The following is a 20721-nucleotide window of genomic DNA, read 5'->3' as shown; positions in this document are numbered from 1 at the left end:
TACTATGACATGTTCATGATATTTTATGCCTTACTATACTATGACGTTTTTATGACATTTTATGCCTTACTATACTATGACGTTTTTATGATATTTTATGTCTTACTATACTATGAAGTTTTTTGACGTTTTTATGCCTTACTATACTATGACGTTTTTGGACGTTTTTATGCCTTACTATACTATGACGTTTTTATGCCTTACTATACTATGACGTTTTTATAATATTTTATGCCTTACTATACTATGACGTTTTTATGATATTTTATGTCTTACTATACTATGATGTTTTTATGACATTTTATGCCTTACTATACTATGACGATTTTGGACATTTTATGCCTTACTATACTATGACGTTTTTATGCCTTACTATACTATGACGTTTTTATAATATTTTATGCCTTACTATACTGTGACGTTTTTCAACATCTTTATGCCATACTAAACTATGACGTTTTTGAAGTTGTTATGCCTTACTATACTATGACGTTTTTATGACATTTTATGTCTTACTATACTATGACGTTTTTCAACATCTTTATGCCATACTAAACTATGACGTTTTTTGACGTTGTTATGCCTTACTATACTATGACGTTTTTTGACATTTTATGCCTTACTATACTATGACGTTTTTATGCCTTACTATACTTTGACGTTTTTTGACGTTTTATGCCTTACTATACTATGACGTTTTCATGACATTTTATGCCTCACTATACTTTGATGATTTTATGACATTTTATGCCTTACTATACTATGACATGTTCATGATATTTTATGCCTTGCTATACTATGACGTTTTTATGCCTTACTATACTATGACGTTTTTCAACATCTTTATGCCATACTAAACTATGACGTTTTTATGACATTTTATGTCTGACTATACTATGACGTTTTTTGACGTTTTTATGCCTTGCTATACTATGACATTTTATGCCTTACTATACTATGACGTTTTTTGACGTTTTTATGCCTTACTATACTTAGACGTTTTTATGCCTTACTATACTATGACGTTTTTATGCCTTACTATACTATGACGTTTTTTGACGTTTTATGCCTTACTATACTATGACGTTTTCATGACATTTTATGCCTCACTATACTGTGATGATTTTATGACATTTTATGCCTTACTATACTATGACGTTTTCATGACATTTTATGCCTCACTATACTATGATGATTTTATGACATTTTATGCCTTACTATACTATGACGTTTTTTGACGTTTTTATGCCTTACTATACTATGACGTTTTTCAACATCTTTATGCCATACTAAACTATGACGTTTTTGACGTTGTTATGCCTTACTATACTATGACGTTTTTTTACGTTTTTATGCCTTACTATACTATGACGTTTTTATGCCTTACTATACTATGACATTTTCATGATATTTTATGCCTTACTATACTATGACGTTTTTATGATATTTTATGCCTTACTATACTATGACGTTTTTTGACGTTTTTGTGCCTAACTATACTATGACGTTTTTTGACGTTGTTATGCCTTACTATACTATGACGTTTTTATGACATTTTATGCCTTACTATACTATGACGTTTTTATGACATTTTATGCCTTACTATACTATGACGTTTTTTGACGTTTTTGTGCCTAACTATACTATGACGTTTTTTGACGTTGTTATGCCTTACTATACTATGACGTTTTTATGATATCTTATGCCTCACTATACTATGATGATTTTATGACATTTTATGCCTTACTATACTATGACGTTTTTTGACGTTTTTATGCCTTACTATACTATGACGTTTTTATGCCTTACTATACTATGACGTTTTCATGACATTTTATGCCTTACTATACTATGACGTATTTATGCCTTACTATACTATTACGTTTTTTGACATTTTTATGCCTTACTATACTATGACGTTTTTATGCCTTACTATACTATGACGTTTTCATGACATTTTATGCCTCACTATACTATGATGATTTTATGACATTTCATGCCTTGCTATACTATGACGTTTTTTGACGTTTTTATGCCTTACTATACTATGACGTTTTTTGACGTTTTTATGCCTTACGATACTATGACGTCTTTTGACGTTTTTATGCCTTACTTTACTATGACGTTTTGATGACATTTTATGCCTCACTATACTATGATGATTTTAGGACATTTTATGCCTTACTATACTATGACGTTTTTTGACGTTTTTATGCCTTACTATACAATGACGTTTTTATGACATTTTATGTCTTACTATACTATGACGTTTTTTTACATTTTTATGCCTTACTATACTGTGACGTTTTTTGACGTTTTTATGCCTTACTATACTATGACGTTTTTATGATATTTTATGCCTTACTATACTATGACGTTTTTTGACGTTTTTATGCTTTACTATACTATGACGTTTTTATTACATTTTATGCCTCACTATACTAGGATGATTTTATGACATTTTATGCCTTACTATACTATGTCGTTTTTTGACGTTTTTATGCCTTACTATACTATGACGTTTTTTGCATTTTTATGCCTTACTATACTATGACGTATTTATGCCTTACTATACTATTACGTTTTTTGACGTTTTTATGCCTTACTATACTATGACGTTTTTGACGTTTTTATGCCTTACTATACTATGACGATTTTATGCCTTACTATACTATGACGTTTTTTGACGTTTTTATGCCTTACTATACTATAACGTTTTTTGCATTTTTATGCCTTACTATACTATGACGCATTTATGCCTTACTATACTATGACGTTTTTTGACGTTTTTATGCCTTACTATCCTATGACGTTTTTATGCTTTACTATACTATGACGTTTTTTGACGTTTTTATGCCTTACTATACTATGACGTTTTTATGCCTTACTATACTATGACGTTTTCATGACATTTTATGCCTCACTATACTATGATAATTTTATGACATTTTATGCCTTACTATACTATGACGTATTTATGCCTTACTATACTATGACGTTTTTGACGTTTTTATGCCTTACTATACTATGACGATTTTGGACATTTTTATGCCTTACTATACTATGACGTTTTTATGCCTTACTATACTATGACGTTTTTATAATATTTTATGCCTTACTATACTATGACGTTTTTATGATATTTTATGTCTTACTATACTATGACGTTTTTTGACGTTTTTATGCCTTACTATACTATGACGATTTTGGACATTTTTATGCCTTACTATATTATGACGTTTTTATGCCTTATTATACTATGACGTTTTTATAATATTTTATGCCTTACTATACTGTGACGTTTTTCAACATCTTTATGCCATACTAAACTATGACGTTTTTGAAGTTGTTATGCCTTACTATACTATGACGTTTTTATGACATTTTATGTCTTACTATACTATGACGTTTTTTGACGTTTTTATGCCTTACTATACAATGACGTTTTTATCCCTTACTATACTATGACGTTTTTTGACGTTTTTATGCCTTACTATCCTATGACGTTTTTATGCCTTACTATACTATGACGTTTTTTGACGTTTTTATGCCTTACTATACTATGACGTTTTCATGACATTTTATGCCTCACTATACTATGATAATTTTATGACATTTTATGCCTTACTATACTATTACGTTTTTTGACGTTTTTATGCCTTACTATACTATGACGTTTTTATTCCTTACTATACTATGACGTTTTCATGACATTTTATGCCTTACTATACTATGACGTATTTATGCCTTACTATACTATTACGTTTTTTGACGTTTTTATGCCTTACTATACTATGACGTTTTATGCCTTACTATACTATGACGTTTTCATGACATTTTATGCCTCACTATACTATGATGATTTTATGACATTTCATGCCTTGCTATACTATGACGTTTTTTGACGTTTTTATGCCTTACTATACTATGACGTTTTTTGACGTTTTTATGCCTTACGATACTATGACGTTTTTTGACGTTTTTATGCCTTACTTTACTATGACGTTTTAATGACTATTTATGCCTCACTATACTATGATGATTTTAGGACATTTTATGCCTTACTATACTATGACGTTTTTTGACGTTTTTATGCCTTACTATACTATGACGTTTTTATGACATTTTATGCCTTACTATACTATGACGTTTTTATGACATTTTATGCCTTACTATACTGTGACGTTTTTTGACGTTTTTATGCCTTACTATACTATGACGTTTTTATGATATTTTATGCCTTACTATACTATGACGTTTTTTGACGTTTTTATGCCTTACTATACTATGACGTATTTATGCCTTACTATACTATTACGTTTTTTGACGTTTTTATGCCTTACTATACTATGACGTTTTTGACGTTTTTATGCCTTACTATACTATGACGATTTTATGCCTTACTATACTATGACGTTTTTTGACGTTTTTATGCCTTACTATACTATGACGTTTTTATGCTTTACTATACTATGACGTTTTTTGACGTTTTTATGCCTTACTATACTATGACGTTTTTATGCCTTACTATACTATGACGTTTTCATGACATTTTATGCCTCACTATACTATGATAATTTTATGACATTTTATGCCTTACTATACTATGACGTATTTATGCCTTACTATACTATGACGTTTTTGACGTTTTTATGCCTTACTATACTATGATGATTTTTGATGTTTTTATGCTTTACTATACTATGACGTTTTTTGACATTTTTATGCCTTACTATACTATGATGTTTTTATGACATTTTATGTCTTACTATACTATGACGTTTTTTGACGTTTTTATGCCTTACTATACTATGACGATTTTGGACATTTTATGCCTTACTATACTATGACGTTTTTATGCCTTACTATACTATGACGTTTTTATAATATTTTATGCCTTACTATACTATGACGTTTTTATGATATTTTATGTCTTACTATACTATGACGTTTTTTGACGTTTTTATGCCTTACTATACAATGACGTTTTTATCCCTTACTATACTATGACGTTTTTTGACGTTTTTATGCCTTACTATCCTATGACGTTTTTATGCCTTACTATACTATGACGTTTTTTGACGTTTTTATGCCTTACTATACTATGACGTTTTTATGCCTTACTATACTATGACGTTTTCATGACATTTTATGCCTCACTATACTATGATAATTTTATGACATTTTATGCCTTACTATACTATTACGTTTTTTGACGTTTTTATGCCTTACTATACTATGACGTTTTTATTCCTTACTATACTATGACGTTTTCATGACATTTTATGCCTTACTATACTATGACGTATTTATGCCTTACTATACTATTACGTTTTTTGACGTTTTTATGCCTTACTATACTATGACGTTTTATGCCTCACTATACTATGATAATTTTATGACATTTTATGCCTTACTATACTATGACGTTTTTTGACGTTTTTATGCCTTACTATACTATGACGTTTTTTGACGTTTTTATGCCTTACTTTACTATGACGTTTTAATGACATTTTATGCCTCACTATACTATGACCTTTTCATGACATTTTATGCCTCACTATACTATGATGATTTTATGACATTTCATGCCTAACTATACTATGACGTTTTTATGCCTTACTATACTATGTCGTTTTTTTACGTTTTTATGCCTTACTATAATATGACGTTTTTATGCCTTACTATACTATGACATTTTCATGATATTTTATGCCTTACTATACTATGACGTTTTTATGATATTTTATGCCTTACTATACTGTGACGTTTTTCAACATCTTTATGCCATACTAAACTATGACGTTTTTGACGTTGTTATGCCTTACTATACTATGACGTTTTCATGACATTTTATGCCTCACTATACTTCGATGATTTCATGACATTTCATGCCTTACTATACTATGACGTTTTTATGCCTTACTATACTATGACGTTTTTATGCCTCACTATACTATGTCGTTTTTTTACGTTTTTATGCCTTACTATACTATGACGTTTTTTGACATTTTTATGCCTTACTATACTATGACGTTTTTATGCCTTACTATGCCATGACGTTTTTATGATATTTTATGCCTTACTATACTATGACGTTTTTATGATATTTTATGCCTTACTATACTATGACGTTTTTTGACGTTTTTGTGCCTAACTATACTATGACGTTTTTTGACGTTGTTATGCCTTACTATACTATGACGTTTTTATGATATTTTATGCCTCACTATACTATGATGATTTTATGACATTTTATGCCTTACTATACAATGACGTTTTTGACGTTTTTATGCCTTACTATACTATGATGATTTTATGCCTTACTATACTATGACGTTTTTTGACTTTTTTTATGCCTTACTATACTATGACGTCTTTTGCATTTTTATGCCTTACTATACTATGACGCATTTATGCCTTACTATACTATGACGTTTTTTGACGTTTTTATGCCTTACTATACTATGACGTTTTTTGCATTTTTATGCCTTACTATACTATGACGCATTTATGCCTTACTATACTATGACGTTTTTTGACGTTTTTATGCCTTACTATCCTATGACGTTTTTATGCCTCACTATACTATGACGTTTTTTGACGTTTTTATGCCTTACTATACTATGACGTTTTTATGCCTTACTATACTATGACGTTTTTTGCATTTTTATGCCTTACTATACTATGACGTTTTTATGCCTTACTATACTATGACGTTTTCATGACATTTTATGCCTTACTATACTATGACGTATTTATGCCTTACTATACTATTACGTTTTTTGACGTTTTTATGCCTTACTATACTATGACGTTTTATGCCTTACTATACTATGACGTTTTCATGACATTTTATGCCTCACTATACTAGGATGATTTTATGACATTTTATGCCTTACTATACTATGTCGTTTTTTGACGTTTTTATGCCTTACTATACTATGACGTTTTTTGCATTTTTATGCCTTACTATACTATGACGTATTTATGCCTTACTATACTATTACGTTTTTTGACGTTTTTATGCCTTACTATACTATGACGTTTTTTGACGTTTTTATGCCTTACTATACTATGACGTTTTTATGCCTTACTATACTATGACGTTTTTTGACGTTTTTATGCCTTACTATACTATGACGTTTTTTGCATTTTTATGCCTTACTATACTATGACGCATTTATGCCTTACTATACTATGATGTTTTTTGACGTTTTTATGCCTTACTATACTATGACGTTTTTTGACGTTTTTATGCCTTACTATACTATGACGTTTTTATGCCTTACTATACTATGACGTTTTCATGACATTTTATGCCTCACTATACTATGATAATTTTATGACATTTTATGCCTTACTATACTATGACGTATTTATGCCTTACTATACTATGACGTTTTTTGACGTTTTTATGCCTTACTATACTATAATGATTTTTGATGTTTTTATGCTTTACTATACTATGACGTTTTTTGACATTTTATGCCTTACTATACTATGATGTTTTTATGACATTTTATGTCTTACTATACTATGACGTTTTTTGACGTTTTTATGCCTTACTATACTTTGACGATTTTGGACATTTTATGCCTTACTATACTATGACGTTTTTATGCCTTACTATACTATGACGTTTTTATAATATTTTATGCCTTACTATACTATGACGTTTTTATGATATTTTATGCCTTAGTATACTGTGACGTTTTTATGACATTTTATGCCTTACTATACTGTGACGTTTTTCAACATCTTTATCCCATACTAAACTATGACGTTTTTGAAGTTGTTATGCCTTACTATACTATGACGTTTTTATGACATTTTATGTCTTACTATACTATGACGTTTTTTGACGTTTCTATGCCTTACTATACAATGACGTTTTTATGACATTTTATGTCTTACTATACTATGACGTTTTTTGACATTTTATGCCTTACTATACTATGACGTATTTATGCCTTACTATACTATGACGTTTTTATGATATTTTATGCCTTACTATACTATGACGTTTTTTGACGTTTTTATGCTTTACTATACTATGACGTTTTTATTACATTTTATGCCTTACTATACTGTGACGTTTTTATGCCTTACTATACTATGACGTTTTTATGATATTTTATGTCTTACTATACTTTGACGTTTTTATGCCTTACTATACTATGACGTTTTTTGCATTTTTATGCCTTACTATACTATGACGTTTTCATGACATTTTATGCCTCACTATACTATGATGATTTTATGACATTTTATGCCTTACTATACTATGTTTTTTGACGTTTTTATGCCTTACTATACTATGACGTTTTTTGCATTTTTATGCCTTACTATACTATGACGTATTTATGCCTTACTATATTATGACGTTTTTTGACGTTTTTATGCCTTACTATACAATGACGTTTTTTGACATTTTATGTCTTACTATACTATAACGTTTTTTGACATTTTATGCCTTACTATACAATGACGTTTTTATGATATTTTATGTCTTACTATACTATGACGTTTTTTGACATTTTATGCCTTACTATACTGTGACATTTTATGCCTTACTATACTGTGACGTTTTTATGCCTTACTATACTATGACGTTTTTTGACGTTTTTATGCCTTACTATACTATGACGTTTTTTGACGTTTTTGTGCCTTACTATACTATGACGTTTTTATGACATTCTATGTCTCACTATACTATGACGTTTTTATGCCTTATTATACTATGACGTTTTTTAACGTTTTTATGCCTTACTATACTGTGACGTTTTTCGCCATTTTATGCCTTACTATACTATGACGTTTTTTGACGTTTTTATGCCTTACTATACTATGACGTATTTATGCCTTACTATACTCTTACGGTTTTTGACGTTTTTATGCCTTACTATACTATGACATTTTTATGCCTTACTATACTATGACGTTTTTATGATATTTTATGCCTTACTATACTATGACGTTTTTCAACATATTTATGCCATACTAAACTATGACGTTTTTTGACATTGTTATGCCTTACTATACTATGACGTTTTTTGACATTTTATGCCTTACTATACTATGACGTTTTTATGCCTCACTATACTATGACGTTTTTATGCCTCACTATACTATGACGTTTTTATGATATTTTATGCCTTACTATACTATGACGTTTTTTGACGTTGTTATGCCTTACTATACTATGACGTTTTTATGATATTTTATGCCTTACTATACTATGATGATTTTATGACATTTCATGCCTTACTATACTATGATGTTTTTTGACATTTTTATGCCATACTATACTATGACGTTTTTATGCCTTACTATACTATGACATTTTTATGACATTTTATGTCTTACTATACTATGACGTTTTCATGACATTTTATGCCTCACTATACTATGATGATTTTATGACATTTTATGCCTTACTAAACTTTGATGTTTTTATGCCTTACTATACTATTACGTTTTTATGATATTTTATGCCTTACTATACTATGACGTTTTCATGACATTTTATGCCTCACTATACTATGATGATTTTATGACATTTTATGCCTTACTATACTATGACGTTTTTTGACGTTTTTATGCCTTACTATACTATGACGTTTTTTGCATTTTTATGCCTTACTATACTATGACGTATTTATGCCTTACTATACTATGACGTTTTTGACGTATTTATGCCTTACTATACTATGACGTTTTTTGACGTTTTTATGCCTTACTATACAATGACGTTTTTCGCCATTTTTATGACTTACTATACTATGACATTTTTATGCCTTACTATACTATGACGTTTTTATGCCTTACTATACTATGACGTTTTTTGCATTTTTATGCCTTACTATACTATGACGTATTTATGCCTTACTATATTATGACGTTTTTGACGTTTTTATGCCTTACTATACAATGACGTTTTTTGACATTTTATGTCTTACTATACTATAACGTTTTTTGACATTTTTATGCCTTACTATACAATGACGTTTTTATGATATTTTATGTCTTACTATACTATGACGTTTTTTGACATTTTTATGCCTTACTATACTGTGACATTTTTATGCCTTACTATACTGTGACGTTTTTATGCCTTACTATACTATGACGTTTTTTGACGTTTTTATGCCTTACTATACTATGACGTTTTTTGACGTTTTTGTGCCTTACTATACTATGACGTTTTTATGACATTCTATGTCTCACTATACTATGACGTTTTTATGCCTTATTATACTATGACGTTTTTTAACGTTTTTATGCCTTACTATACTGTGACGTTTTTCGCCATTTTATGCCTTACTATACTGTGACGTTTTTCGCCATTTTATGCCTTACTATACTATGACGTTTTTTGACGTTTTTATGCCTTACTATACTATGACGTATTTATGCCTTACTATACTCTTACGGTTTTTGACGTTTTTATGCCTTACTATACTATGACATTTTTATGCCTTACTATACTATGACGTTTTTATGATATTTTATGCCTTACTATACTATGACGTTTTTCAACATATTTATGCCATACTAAACTATGACGTTTTTGACATTGTTATGCCTTACTATACTATGACGTTTTTTGACATTTTTATGCCTTACTATACTATGACGTTTTTATGCCTCACTATACTATGACGTTTTTATGCCTCACTATACTATGACGTTTTTATGATATTTTATGCCTTACTATACTATGACGTTTTTTGACGTTGTTATGCCTTACTATACTATGACGTTTTTATGATATTTTATGCCTTACTATACTATGATGATTTTATGACATTTCATGCCTTACTATACTATGATGTTTTTTGACATTTTTATGCCATACTATACTATGACGTTTTTATGCCTTACTATACTATGACATTTTTATGACATTTTATGTCTTACTATACTATGACGTTTTTTGACATTTTTATGCCTTACTGTACTATGATGATTTTATGACATTTTATGCCTTACTAAACTTTGATGTTTTTATGCCTTACTAAACTTTGATGTTTTTATGCCTTACTATACTATTACGTTTTTATGATATTTTATGCCTTACTATACTATGACGTTTTCATGACATTTTATGCCTCACTATACTATGATGATTTTATGACATTTTATGCCTTACTATACTATGACGTTTTTTGACGTTTTTATGCCTTACTATACTATGACGTTTTTTGCATTTTTATGCCTTACTATACTATGACGTATTTATGCCTTACTATACTATGACGTTTTTTGACGTATTTATGCCTTACTATACTATGACGATTTTTGATGTTTTTATGCTTTACTATACTATGACGTTTTTTGACATTTTTATGCCTTACTATACAATGACGTTTTTATGACATTTTATGTCTAACTATAATATGACGTTTTTTGACGTTTTTATGCCTTACTATACAATGACGTTTTTCGCCATTTTTATGACTTACTATACTATGACATTTTTATGCCTTACTATACTATGACGTTTTTATGCCTTACTATACTATGACGTTTTTTGACGTTTTTATGCCTTACTATACTATGACATTTTCATGATATTTTATGCCTTACTATACTATGACGTTTTTATGATATTTTATGCCTTACTATACTGTGACGTTTTTCAACATCTTTATGCCATACTAAACTATGACGTTTTTGACGTTGTTATGCCTTACTATACTATGACGTTTTCATGACATTTTATGCCTTACTATACTATGATGATTTTATGACATTTTATGCCTTACTATACTATGACGTTTTTGACGTTTTTATGCCTTACTATACTATGTCGTTTTTTTACGTTTTTATGCCTTACTATAATATGACGTTTTTATGCTTTACTATACGATGACGTTTTTATTACATTTTATGCCTTACTATACTGTGACGTTTTTATGCCTTACTGTACTCTGACGTTTTTATGATATTTTATGTCTTACTATACTGTGACGTTTTTATGATATTTTATGCCTTACTATACTGTGACGTTTTTATGCCTTACTATACAATGACGTTTTTATGACATTTTATGTCTTACTATACTATGACGTTTTTTGACATTTTATGTCTTACTATACTATAACGTTTTTTGACGTTTTTATGCCATACTATACAATGACGTTTTTATGATATTTTATGTCTTACTATACTATGACGTTTTTTGACATTTTTATGCCTTACTATACTGTGACATTTTTATGCCTTACTATACTGTGACGTTTTTATGCCTTACTATACTATGACGTTTTTTGACGTTTTTGTGCCTTAATATACTGTGACGTTTCTATGACATTCTATGTCTCACTATACTATGACGTTTTTATGCCTTATTATACTATGGGGTTTTTTAACGTTTTTATGCCTTACTATACTGTGACGTTTTTCGCCATTTTATGCCTTACTATACTATTACGGTTTTTGACGTTTTTATGCCTTACTATACTGTGACGTTTTTATACCTTACTATACTATGACGTTTTTTGACGTTTTTATGCCTTTCTATACTATGACATTTTCATGATATTTTATGCCTCACTATACTATGATGATTTACGACATTTCATGCCTTACTATACTATGACGTTTTTATGCCTTACTATACTATGACGTTTTTTGACGTTTTTATGCCTCACTATACTATGACATTTTCATGATATTTTATGCCTTACTATACTATGACGTTTTTATGATATTTTATGCCTTACTATACTATGACGTTTTTCAACATATTTATGCCATACTAAACTATGACGTTTTTGACATTGTTATGCCTTACTATACTATGACGTTTTTTGACATTTTTATGCCTTACTATACTTTGATGATCTTATGACATTTCATGCCTTACTATACTATGACGTTTTTATGCCTTACTATACTATCACGTTTTTATGCCTCACTATACTATGTCGTTTTTTTACGTTTTTATGCCTTACTATACTATCACGTTTTTATGATATTTTATGCCTTACTATACTATGACGTTTTTATGATATTTTATGCCTTACTATACTATGACGTTTTTTGACGTTTTTATGTCTTACTATACTATGACGTTTTTTGACGTTTTTATGCCTTACTATACAATGACGATTTTATGACATTTTATGTCTTACTATACTATGACGTTTTTCGCCATTTTTATGCCTTACTATACTTTGACGTTTTTATGCCTTACTATACTATGACGTTTTTTGACGTTTTTGTGCCTTACTATACTATGACTTTTTTTGACATTTTTATGCCTTACTATACTATGACGTATTTATTCCTTACTGTACTATGATTTGTTTAAGCCTTACTATACAATGACGTCTTTATGACGTTTTTATGTCTTACTATACTATGATGTTTTTATGACTTCCTATATTATGAAGTTTTTATAACGTACTATACTATGACATTTTGATGATTTATTACACAATGACATTTTAATGATATTGTTACGTTCCCTGTTAAAGCTCAGGGATGTGGGGAATTAACATGGAATAAAATAAGTGAAACAGTCAAACCAAAAAGACTTGGGGAAACAGATTTAGGAAGAACAAGGGATTTTATTATAAGTAAAAACAACAACGAAAAGCTGACAGTGGGAAACTAAAACTGCAGCAAAACTAAGATAACACAAATTAACAACATTCACAAGTTAAGAATGTCGCTAGGCTTCAACACTAAATCTCTGAGCAGCTGTCTTTGGGAGAACAGTCACACAGCTTGTCAACAGCCGAATGGAACACTGACTCTGACCAGGCCTCCTCACTCCGCCTTTATGCTCCAGCTCCTGATTGAGAAACCAGGCCAAGTCACCTGCTAGAGAAAAGGGGAGGGCAGAGGGACACGCTCCTACAACACGTAACAGAAATACTATACTATGACATTTTTATCGCATACTATACTATGATGTCTTTATGTCTTATTATACTGTAACATTTGCATGACATACTATAGAATTACTTTTTTATGACATTATTATGTTCCCTACTAAAGTTCAGGGATTTTGGGAATTATCATTGAATAAAATAAGTAAACCAGGCAAAATAAAAATATTCAAGGAAACAGATTCAGCAAAAACAATGGATTTCATTCACAAATAAGTAAAAACTACAACGAAAAGCCGACAGTGTGAAACTGAAACGGTACCAAAACCAAGATAACCCAAGTTAATAACAACCACGGATCAAGATGATCACTAGGCTTCAACACTAAAGCTCTGAGCAGCTGTCTTTGGGAGAACAGTCACAAAAACAAAACAAAACACAACACTTCGGCACGTAACAGACATACTATACTATAACTTTATGTCTTACTATACTATGTCATTTTTTATGTCATATTATCCTATGACATTTTTATGACTTAGTATACCATGTCTTATTTATAACATACTGTACAATGACGTTTTTGTCTTATTACACTATGACATTTTCATGACATACTATACTATGATATTTTTCGGACTTTTTATGATTTATTTTACTGTGACATCTTTGTCTTACTATACTGACATATTTATGACTTACTATACTATGATGTTTTCTATGACATTTTTAAGTCCCACTATACTATATTGTTTTTATTTCTTACTATACTATGTCAGTTTTATGACATAATATACTATGGCTGGACTGTAATATTGGGGCTAGCCCTATCAATGCGAATTTCCCTGATCAGCCTGTGGCCCTTTTGCTGCCTGTCATCCTTTCTCTCTCTCCAATCTTCCTGTCTCTTTCTTACTATAGTTGTAATTTAGACAAAAGCCTGAAAAAATATCTGAAAAAATTTTTTAAGATAGTCTGTCTCTCTTTATCTCTGAGTGTTTATGAGTAAACAAACAGCTCAGTCTTTGTCTTTCATTTATGTGTTTGGTGATGACATTTTGGTCAGATGATGTCGCAGTTATTACATCAGGATTTGACCATAGGCGGTCCAGCAACATAGTAGGTTTTAACCTAGTCTTGTTTAATTACGAAAAGCTCAACATTTGTTTGTTCAGAGAATATGTGTTTGCTCCGAGGAAAGCCTAGTGGGCTGAGGATGTACAAGACTGAACCAAATACTGTGTACATTTAGGATTACAAAAAATGAATATGGTACTAAGAATTATGTTAATTTATCTGAAAAGCAAAGATCTTTGTGTTCAGTCCAGATTAGGTATTTTAGCACTTGCTGTTGAAACTGGACAGAAGAAAAGCAGATTTGTTCCGCCTGAATGATAAAGTTTCCTATTGTCCTTGTTATTGGGAACGATGCAACACTTTGTTGATAAGTAAGGATAAAAACAGATATTGATGTTGTAAATATAGATGACAGTACTGAAACAAACACAATAGTTACTCTGAACACAAGGTAATGTCTCCTAGTAAAGACTAGGAGACATTACCTTGTGTTCAGAAACAGTGAGACAGTGAATTAAGTCAATTTAAACAACTGGAAAAATGGAGGCATTCTAAAACATCTGACCCATAGTGTCTATATAATGTGTATGTATGCAAAAATATACAGACATACTTTTCTTGCTGCATTCTCTCCCATCTACATATCTTGCTCATATGCATAAGTGCTGAGATATACACCAGTGTATAAAAATACTCAACTCTCTCATACACTGGATTCACAGGAGGCCTCTCCTCCAGACGTCCCATTAACCTCTCACTCTTGAGGGTTTATAGAGCTGCACTGGGATTATCTCATCTGTAGGATGTAGTGATACTCCTGTTTTTGGGGGGGTTTTTTTCTCCGTTCTTCTTTTTTAAACTCTCCATAAATCTCCTGCAGGCATAATGTTGTCTGGGAAAAGAGTGATTGGGTCAGGGAGGTTAGGTCTTAAATTTTGACCACCCTCAAATAACAAAAACTCCACCGCCTCCCTGGAGTTTGGTCTTTTGGAAAAAGTTTTGTGGATTACAGGATGAAGGCTTCCAGCTCCGAATCCACCAGGACCTCATGCCTTTTTCTGCAGCCAGAGACACCACAGCTGTCCTAGTCTGTGGATACTGTGATCACATGCTGCTCCGGGGCTCCACTAAACCAGAAATGATGTGAACTTGATATGATTAATAGACATCAATGGATTTGCAAACCCTTGCTTGTCTGTAACAGGGTGAATAAAGGATTCCTAGTGTTGTTTGTAAGGAGCATGAAAGCTCGACTCGCTGTTTCCTGTGTCACGGCTTTTGTTCGAGCAGACATCTGTCTTTTACTGTAAAATGATGTGATCATTCCAAGAAAATGCTGGAACCTTGTCTGGCTTCCAACACTCAAGAGGTTCAGACTGGAGGAAATAGTTTTTCCTCCTTCACCTCTGAACAGACGCCAGCCGTCCTTTATGTGAATTTCATGACACAATATACTGATGATGGATTAAAAAACCATTCAGCACTGACAGATTTCACTGAACATGCTGGATTTTCATACAGTGATGTTGTGTCTTTAATTCAGGTTTATCTCTAAACTTCAGGTCCCTCAGGTTTTGTGACCTGACTTTCCTTGTCCATTCAAGCCAAACAGATATTATATATATCGCATTGTATTATTGCAGATACAATAATAAGTGCATGGTTATGATTGATATAACAAGAAATTGCAGTACAGAAATACTGAAGAATTGTTTTGTAAGTAATTCAGGAAGTGTTGTCTTTACATTTTTTTGTCCACCAGAGAGAAATTACAAGTTTATTTTTCACTGTAAAATGTGCCTCTTAATTTATCTAGTTTAGTCCAAACTTAAGGGTTTTTATATGATGCATGTTAATGTGAAAACACTCTCTGCATGTGTGTTGTTATATCAGATTTTAAAAAAAGAAAAAATATCAAAATTGGTGAGGCTTAGTGCTCTACATTTGGGAAAATCACCCCCAAAATAATGCCGAAAACTTCAAGTCACTATATACAATTTTCAAATTGGTGGCTTTAATCACATTGTTTCAACAATTGAAGTAATCTGCTTCCTTTTTTAACTTAATTCTGTTTGTTTATATACATTTTTCATAGTAGTGGTTTGTTTTTTATTGTATGATGTATTTATATTATTGATACTACCACAAGGGGGTACCAAAGCTGGAAATTCTCAAATCCTACACATGGTGGCTTTAATGTTCTGCATTCAGTTCTGAGTTAGTCTAATTGTAGTTTAGTTTTTAAAATATGACAAAACCTGGTCATTGTAATATCTCCCTCAACAAAATCAATTTCCTAATGAAGTGTCCTTAAATTTAGTCTGTAACTCAACACTCAAAGAGCTACTTTCATTGCTTGTCATAGTAGTAAGTGTTTTTTATTCTTAGGTTTTAATATAATTTTGTAAGTACTTTTTTCCCATTAAAGAGTATGATAGAGCACTTATTAAATAGTATATATTATACTGCTTATATATTCTAAATTATGGGACTTAAAGTTATCAAAAAAGTGTAAGTGGAGCTTTTTTGTTGTTTTTGTACATTTTGTTCAAGGCATGTCACCTGACATTTTCATCTCATTTTGATAAGTAACTGCTTTAAATTCCTAAAACTGCTTGTTTTTCATTGTAACACCTTCCCCCCTCTTTATTTTTCCAGAACCATGACCACGGCTGCATCGCCTGTCGTATCATCTACCGCTCTGACGAGTTCCACCCTCCCATCCTGCCGCCGCGGGCCGACCTGACTGTGGGGTTGTACGGTCAGTGGGTGAGCCAGCGCTGCGAAGTCCGCCCTGAGGTCCTCTTCCTCACCCGCCACTTCATCTTCCATGACAACAACCACACCTGGGAGGGCCACTACTACCACTACTCTGACCCCGTCTGTAGACACCCCACTTTCACCATCTACGCCCGTGGACGCTACAGCCGAGGGCTTCACTCCACTCGAGTAATGGGCGGGACAGACTTTGTCTTCAAAGGTAACTGAGTGATATTCTCTCATCCTACAACTCTCATCTTTTAAGTTAAATACAAACAACTCTCAGAAGAGACCACATTTATAGTGACTGTAACATTTAATTTTTCATGTTTCACTCCACTCCCTAAATTATTTTCTCCAATTATCCTCATTTTATGGATACAAATACTTGTATCCTTAACATCAGCTTATGACTTTCACTTTTGTTGCAGTTTAAAAACAACTTTGGTCTTAATACTGTTCTGTTAGAGCCATAAAACAAACTGAAAGCTGAAACACAAATGCACCAGTCTGCGCTCCAGCTAAACATCATCCATTACCCCCATTATAATGCAGCTATATTGTTCCCTCAATTATTTGATCAGCGCTCATAACAAGCCATTTCTGCTCATACTGTTCTGCTCTGTTCAGTAAATATGAGGCCACAGCCAGGAAATGGTTAATACCCATAAAGACTGGAAGCAGGGGGAAACAGCTAGCCTGGCTCAGCCCACAGACAACTAAATCTGCACGATTTCATCTGAATTAAGCAAACAAGATATAATCAGTTAAATAGTGAGCTCTAGAGCTGCTGGTAGGTGGATGTTGTCACCTTCAGACAGATCCAGTCTAGCTGTTTCCCCTGTTTCTATTCTTTGTGATAAGATTAGTTAACCATCACCTGGCTATAGCTTCATATTCACTGTACAAACATGAGAGAAAATGTCAAAATAGATGGTTACAAAAACTGTCACCTTAACGAGTTCATTGTCGGTTCAGGTGACTTATTTTACAAGGCTTAGTTACAGAGAACCTTAACCTATAGCCTAAAACTAAAAGACAAAAACTACCAACTCACAGCCTTATTCTACTGTTAGACTAATTTAAATTTATTAGCTGAAGCCTGACTGGAATATTCCAGTAAATTTGGTCATTGTGTATATTTATTTTGATAGTACTGTACTCACTAATTAATTGTTGAGATGTGGGACCTTGTCAACATCACTAGGAAGAAGTGCAATAGGAGCAGTCAGACGATCATACGGGTTTTATTCAAACTTCTAGTGAAAACAAAGGTTGTAATGTCCACCATAGTAACAGACAGATGTCCTGGTTCAACTTTTGACCTACTCTTCTTACTGTAGTTTGCATTTGATTTGAGGGATCATTGAAGTTTAAATAAAGATATTAGCTGAAACTGTTCGTCTGACCGCTTGTATTTCTTCAGCAATGTTGTGTTCCCAAATCTCTGGATTTAACTCAGTGAATATGATGTTTCATAATCAATAGAAAAAGGCCAAAACTCAAGTTGTAACAACAAGCAGAGAAAGAATGGGCCTCATGCAAGAACATCTTCAGATTCTTACACTGAACTTCTCTCACTGTCAAAGTCTCCAACTCACCAAATACCACCTGTTCATGAGCAAGTGTCCACCTGTGATGTTACATCATTAGCATAAGCACCGCCCCTAACATGGCCTTCTGTTGGTAAGTTTGATTCACAAAAGTCATACAGGGGGTAAAAGAAAATTTCCTACCACAGAGCTTCAAGTCCTGTTGTCAGCAGAAACAAAAACAGCAGGTTTGACACAGTCAGTGGCTGTTTTACTAAAACAATGGACCACTTCAGGACATCTGCTCATACGAGTGGTTTGCATGAGGCCCATTGACTCGTCCAGTTTAAAGTTTAGAGTCTCAGGGTGTCTGCACCTGTGAGTGTTTCTCTGAGCACAACATCACCAACAGGTCTTCTTCTGTCCTCCTTCCTCTAGTGAACCACATGAGGGTGACGCCCATGGACTTGGCCACCACCTCCCTCCTCAATGTCTTCAACGGTAACGAGTGTGGAGCGCAGGGGTCCTGGCAGGTCGGGGTGGAGCAGGATGTCACCATAACAAACGGCTGCGTGGCGCTGGGCATCCGGCTCCCCCACACAGAGTACGAGCTCTTCCGCATGGAGCAGGACGCCCACGGCCGCTACCTGCTCTACAATGGCCAGCGTCCCAGCGACGGTTCCAGCCCGGACCGGCCAGAGAAGCGGGCCACTTCTTACCAGATGCCGCTGGTCCAGTGCTCGGCAAGCAGCCAGTCGTCCGACTACAGCCAGGGGGACGACAGCTACAGGCCTCTGCTGCACCACAATGACTGCACAGGGTGGCACAGAGGCAGCGAGAAACACGTCACTGTGGCTTTGGTTGCGTTCGTCATGTCTGCGCTCCTTTTCTGGCAAAGCTAGAGAGCTGTTTGAGCTTTTTCTACATAAAGACACAAAACAAGAGTGTGGATTACAAGAGCAGACTGGGAGACTGCTTTTTTTTTTTTTTAAAACATATGTAAACTTAACTTTTCCTTCTTTGATGAGAATGAGGATGAAAACTGGTGCCCCTGATCCTCTGAACTCCTCCCCAGCTACCAAAGACTCAACACTGCTGCACCACAGAAACTGCACTTTACAGTGGAACCAAAGACCGACTAGTCTGTGTTTCCACAAATATAAAAAGATGTCTATATATCCACACAGACCTATGTTTTTATACAGTGTATTTACCAACAACTGTCATGTTGTTTCTTGGTTTGGTATTACAAAAAAGAAAACTATTTGATGCGTGGGAAGGTTTTCTACATTGAACTCTCTGACAATGAGCTCCTTGTCTCGAGGACATATGCTTGTGAGTCACTGTTTACAGTAAAAAAAAAAAAAAAAAAAAAGGAACCACCGTACTTATATTAAAGCAATTTGTTTAAATATAGCCTGAACTCAGCAGCAGTTTTCTGTCATCTATTCCACATCAAGGTCATACTGTTACTTTGGACACAATAAAATTCTTTCATCTCCTTCTCA

At 32.6% G+C, this 20721-nt stretch overlaps 1 protein-coding gene across 1 annotated transcript in view; it reads left to right on the top strand.

The window, feature by feature from the left end:
• Positions 1-20721, top strand: part of LOC130178794 (protein APCDD1-like) — a 42402-nt gene extending 21681 nt beyond the window's left edge. The window contains exons 4-5 of the mRNA XM_056391282.1: positions 17580-17901; positions 19652-20721. Coding sequence (XP_056247257.1) covers positions 17580-17901; positions 19652-20115 — 786 coding nt within the window. The 3' untranslated portion in view covers positions 20116-20721. The remainder of the gene's footprint in view (positions 1-17579; positions 17902-19651) is intronic.

The sequence above is a fragment of the Seriola aureovittata genome, chromosome 12 (genome assembly GCF_021018895.1).
Source record: "Seriola aureovittata isolate HTS-2021-v1 ecotype China chromosome 12, ASM2101889v1, whole genome shotgun sequence".
NCBI lineage: Eukaryota > Metazoa > Chordata > Actinopteri > Carangiformes > Carangidae > Seriola > Seriola aureovittata.
Note: the sequence above shows the minus strand (reverse complement) of the source record. Positions and strands in the feature narration are given on the sequence as shown.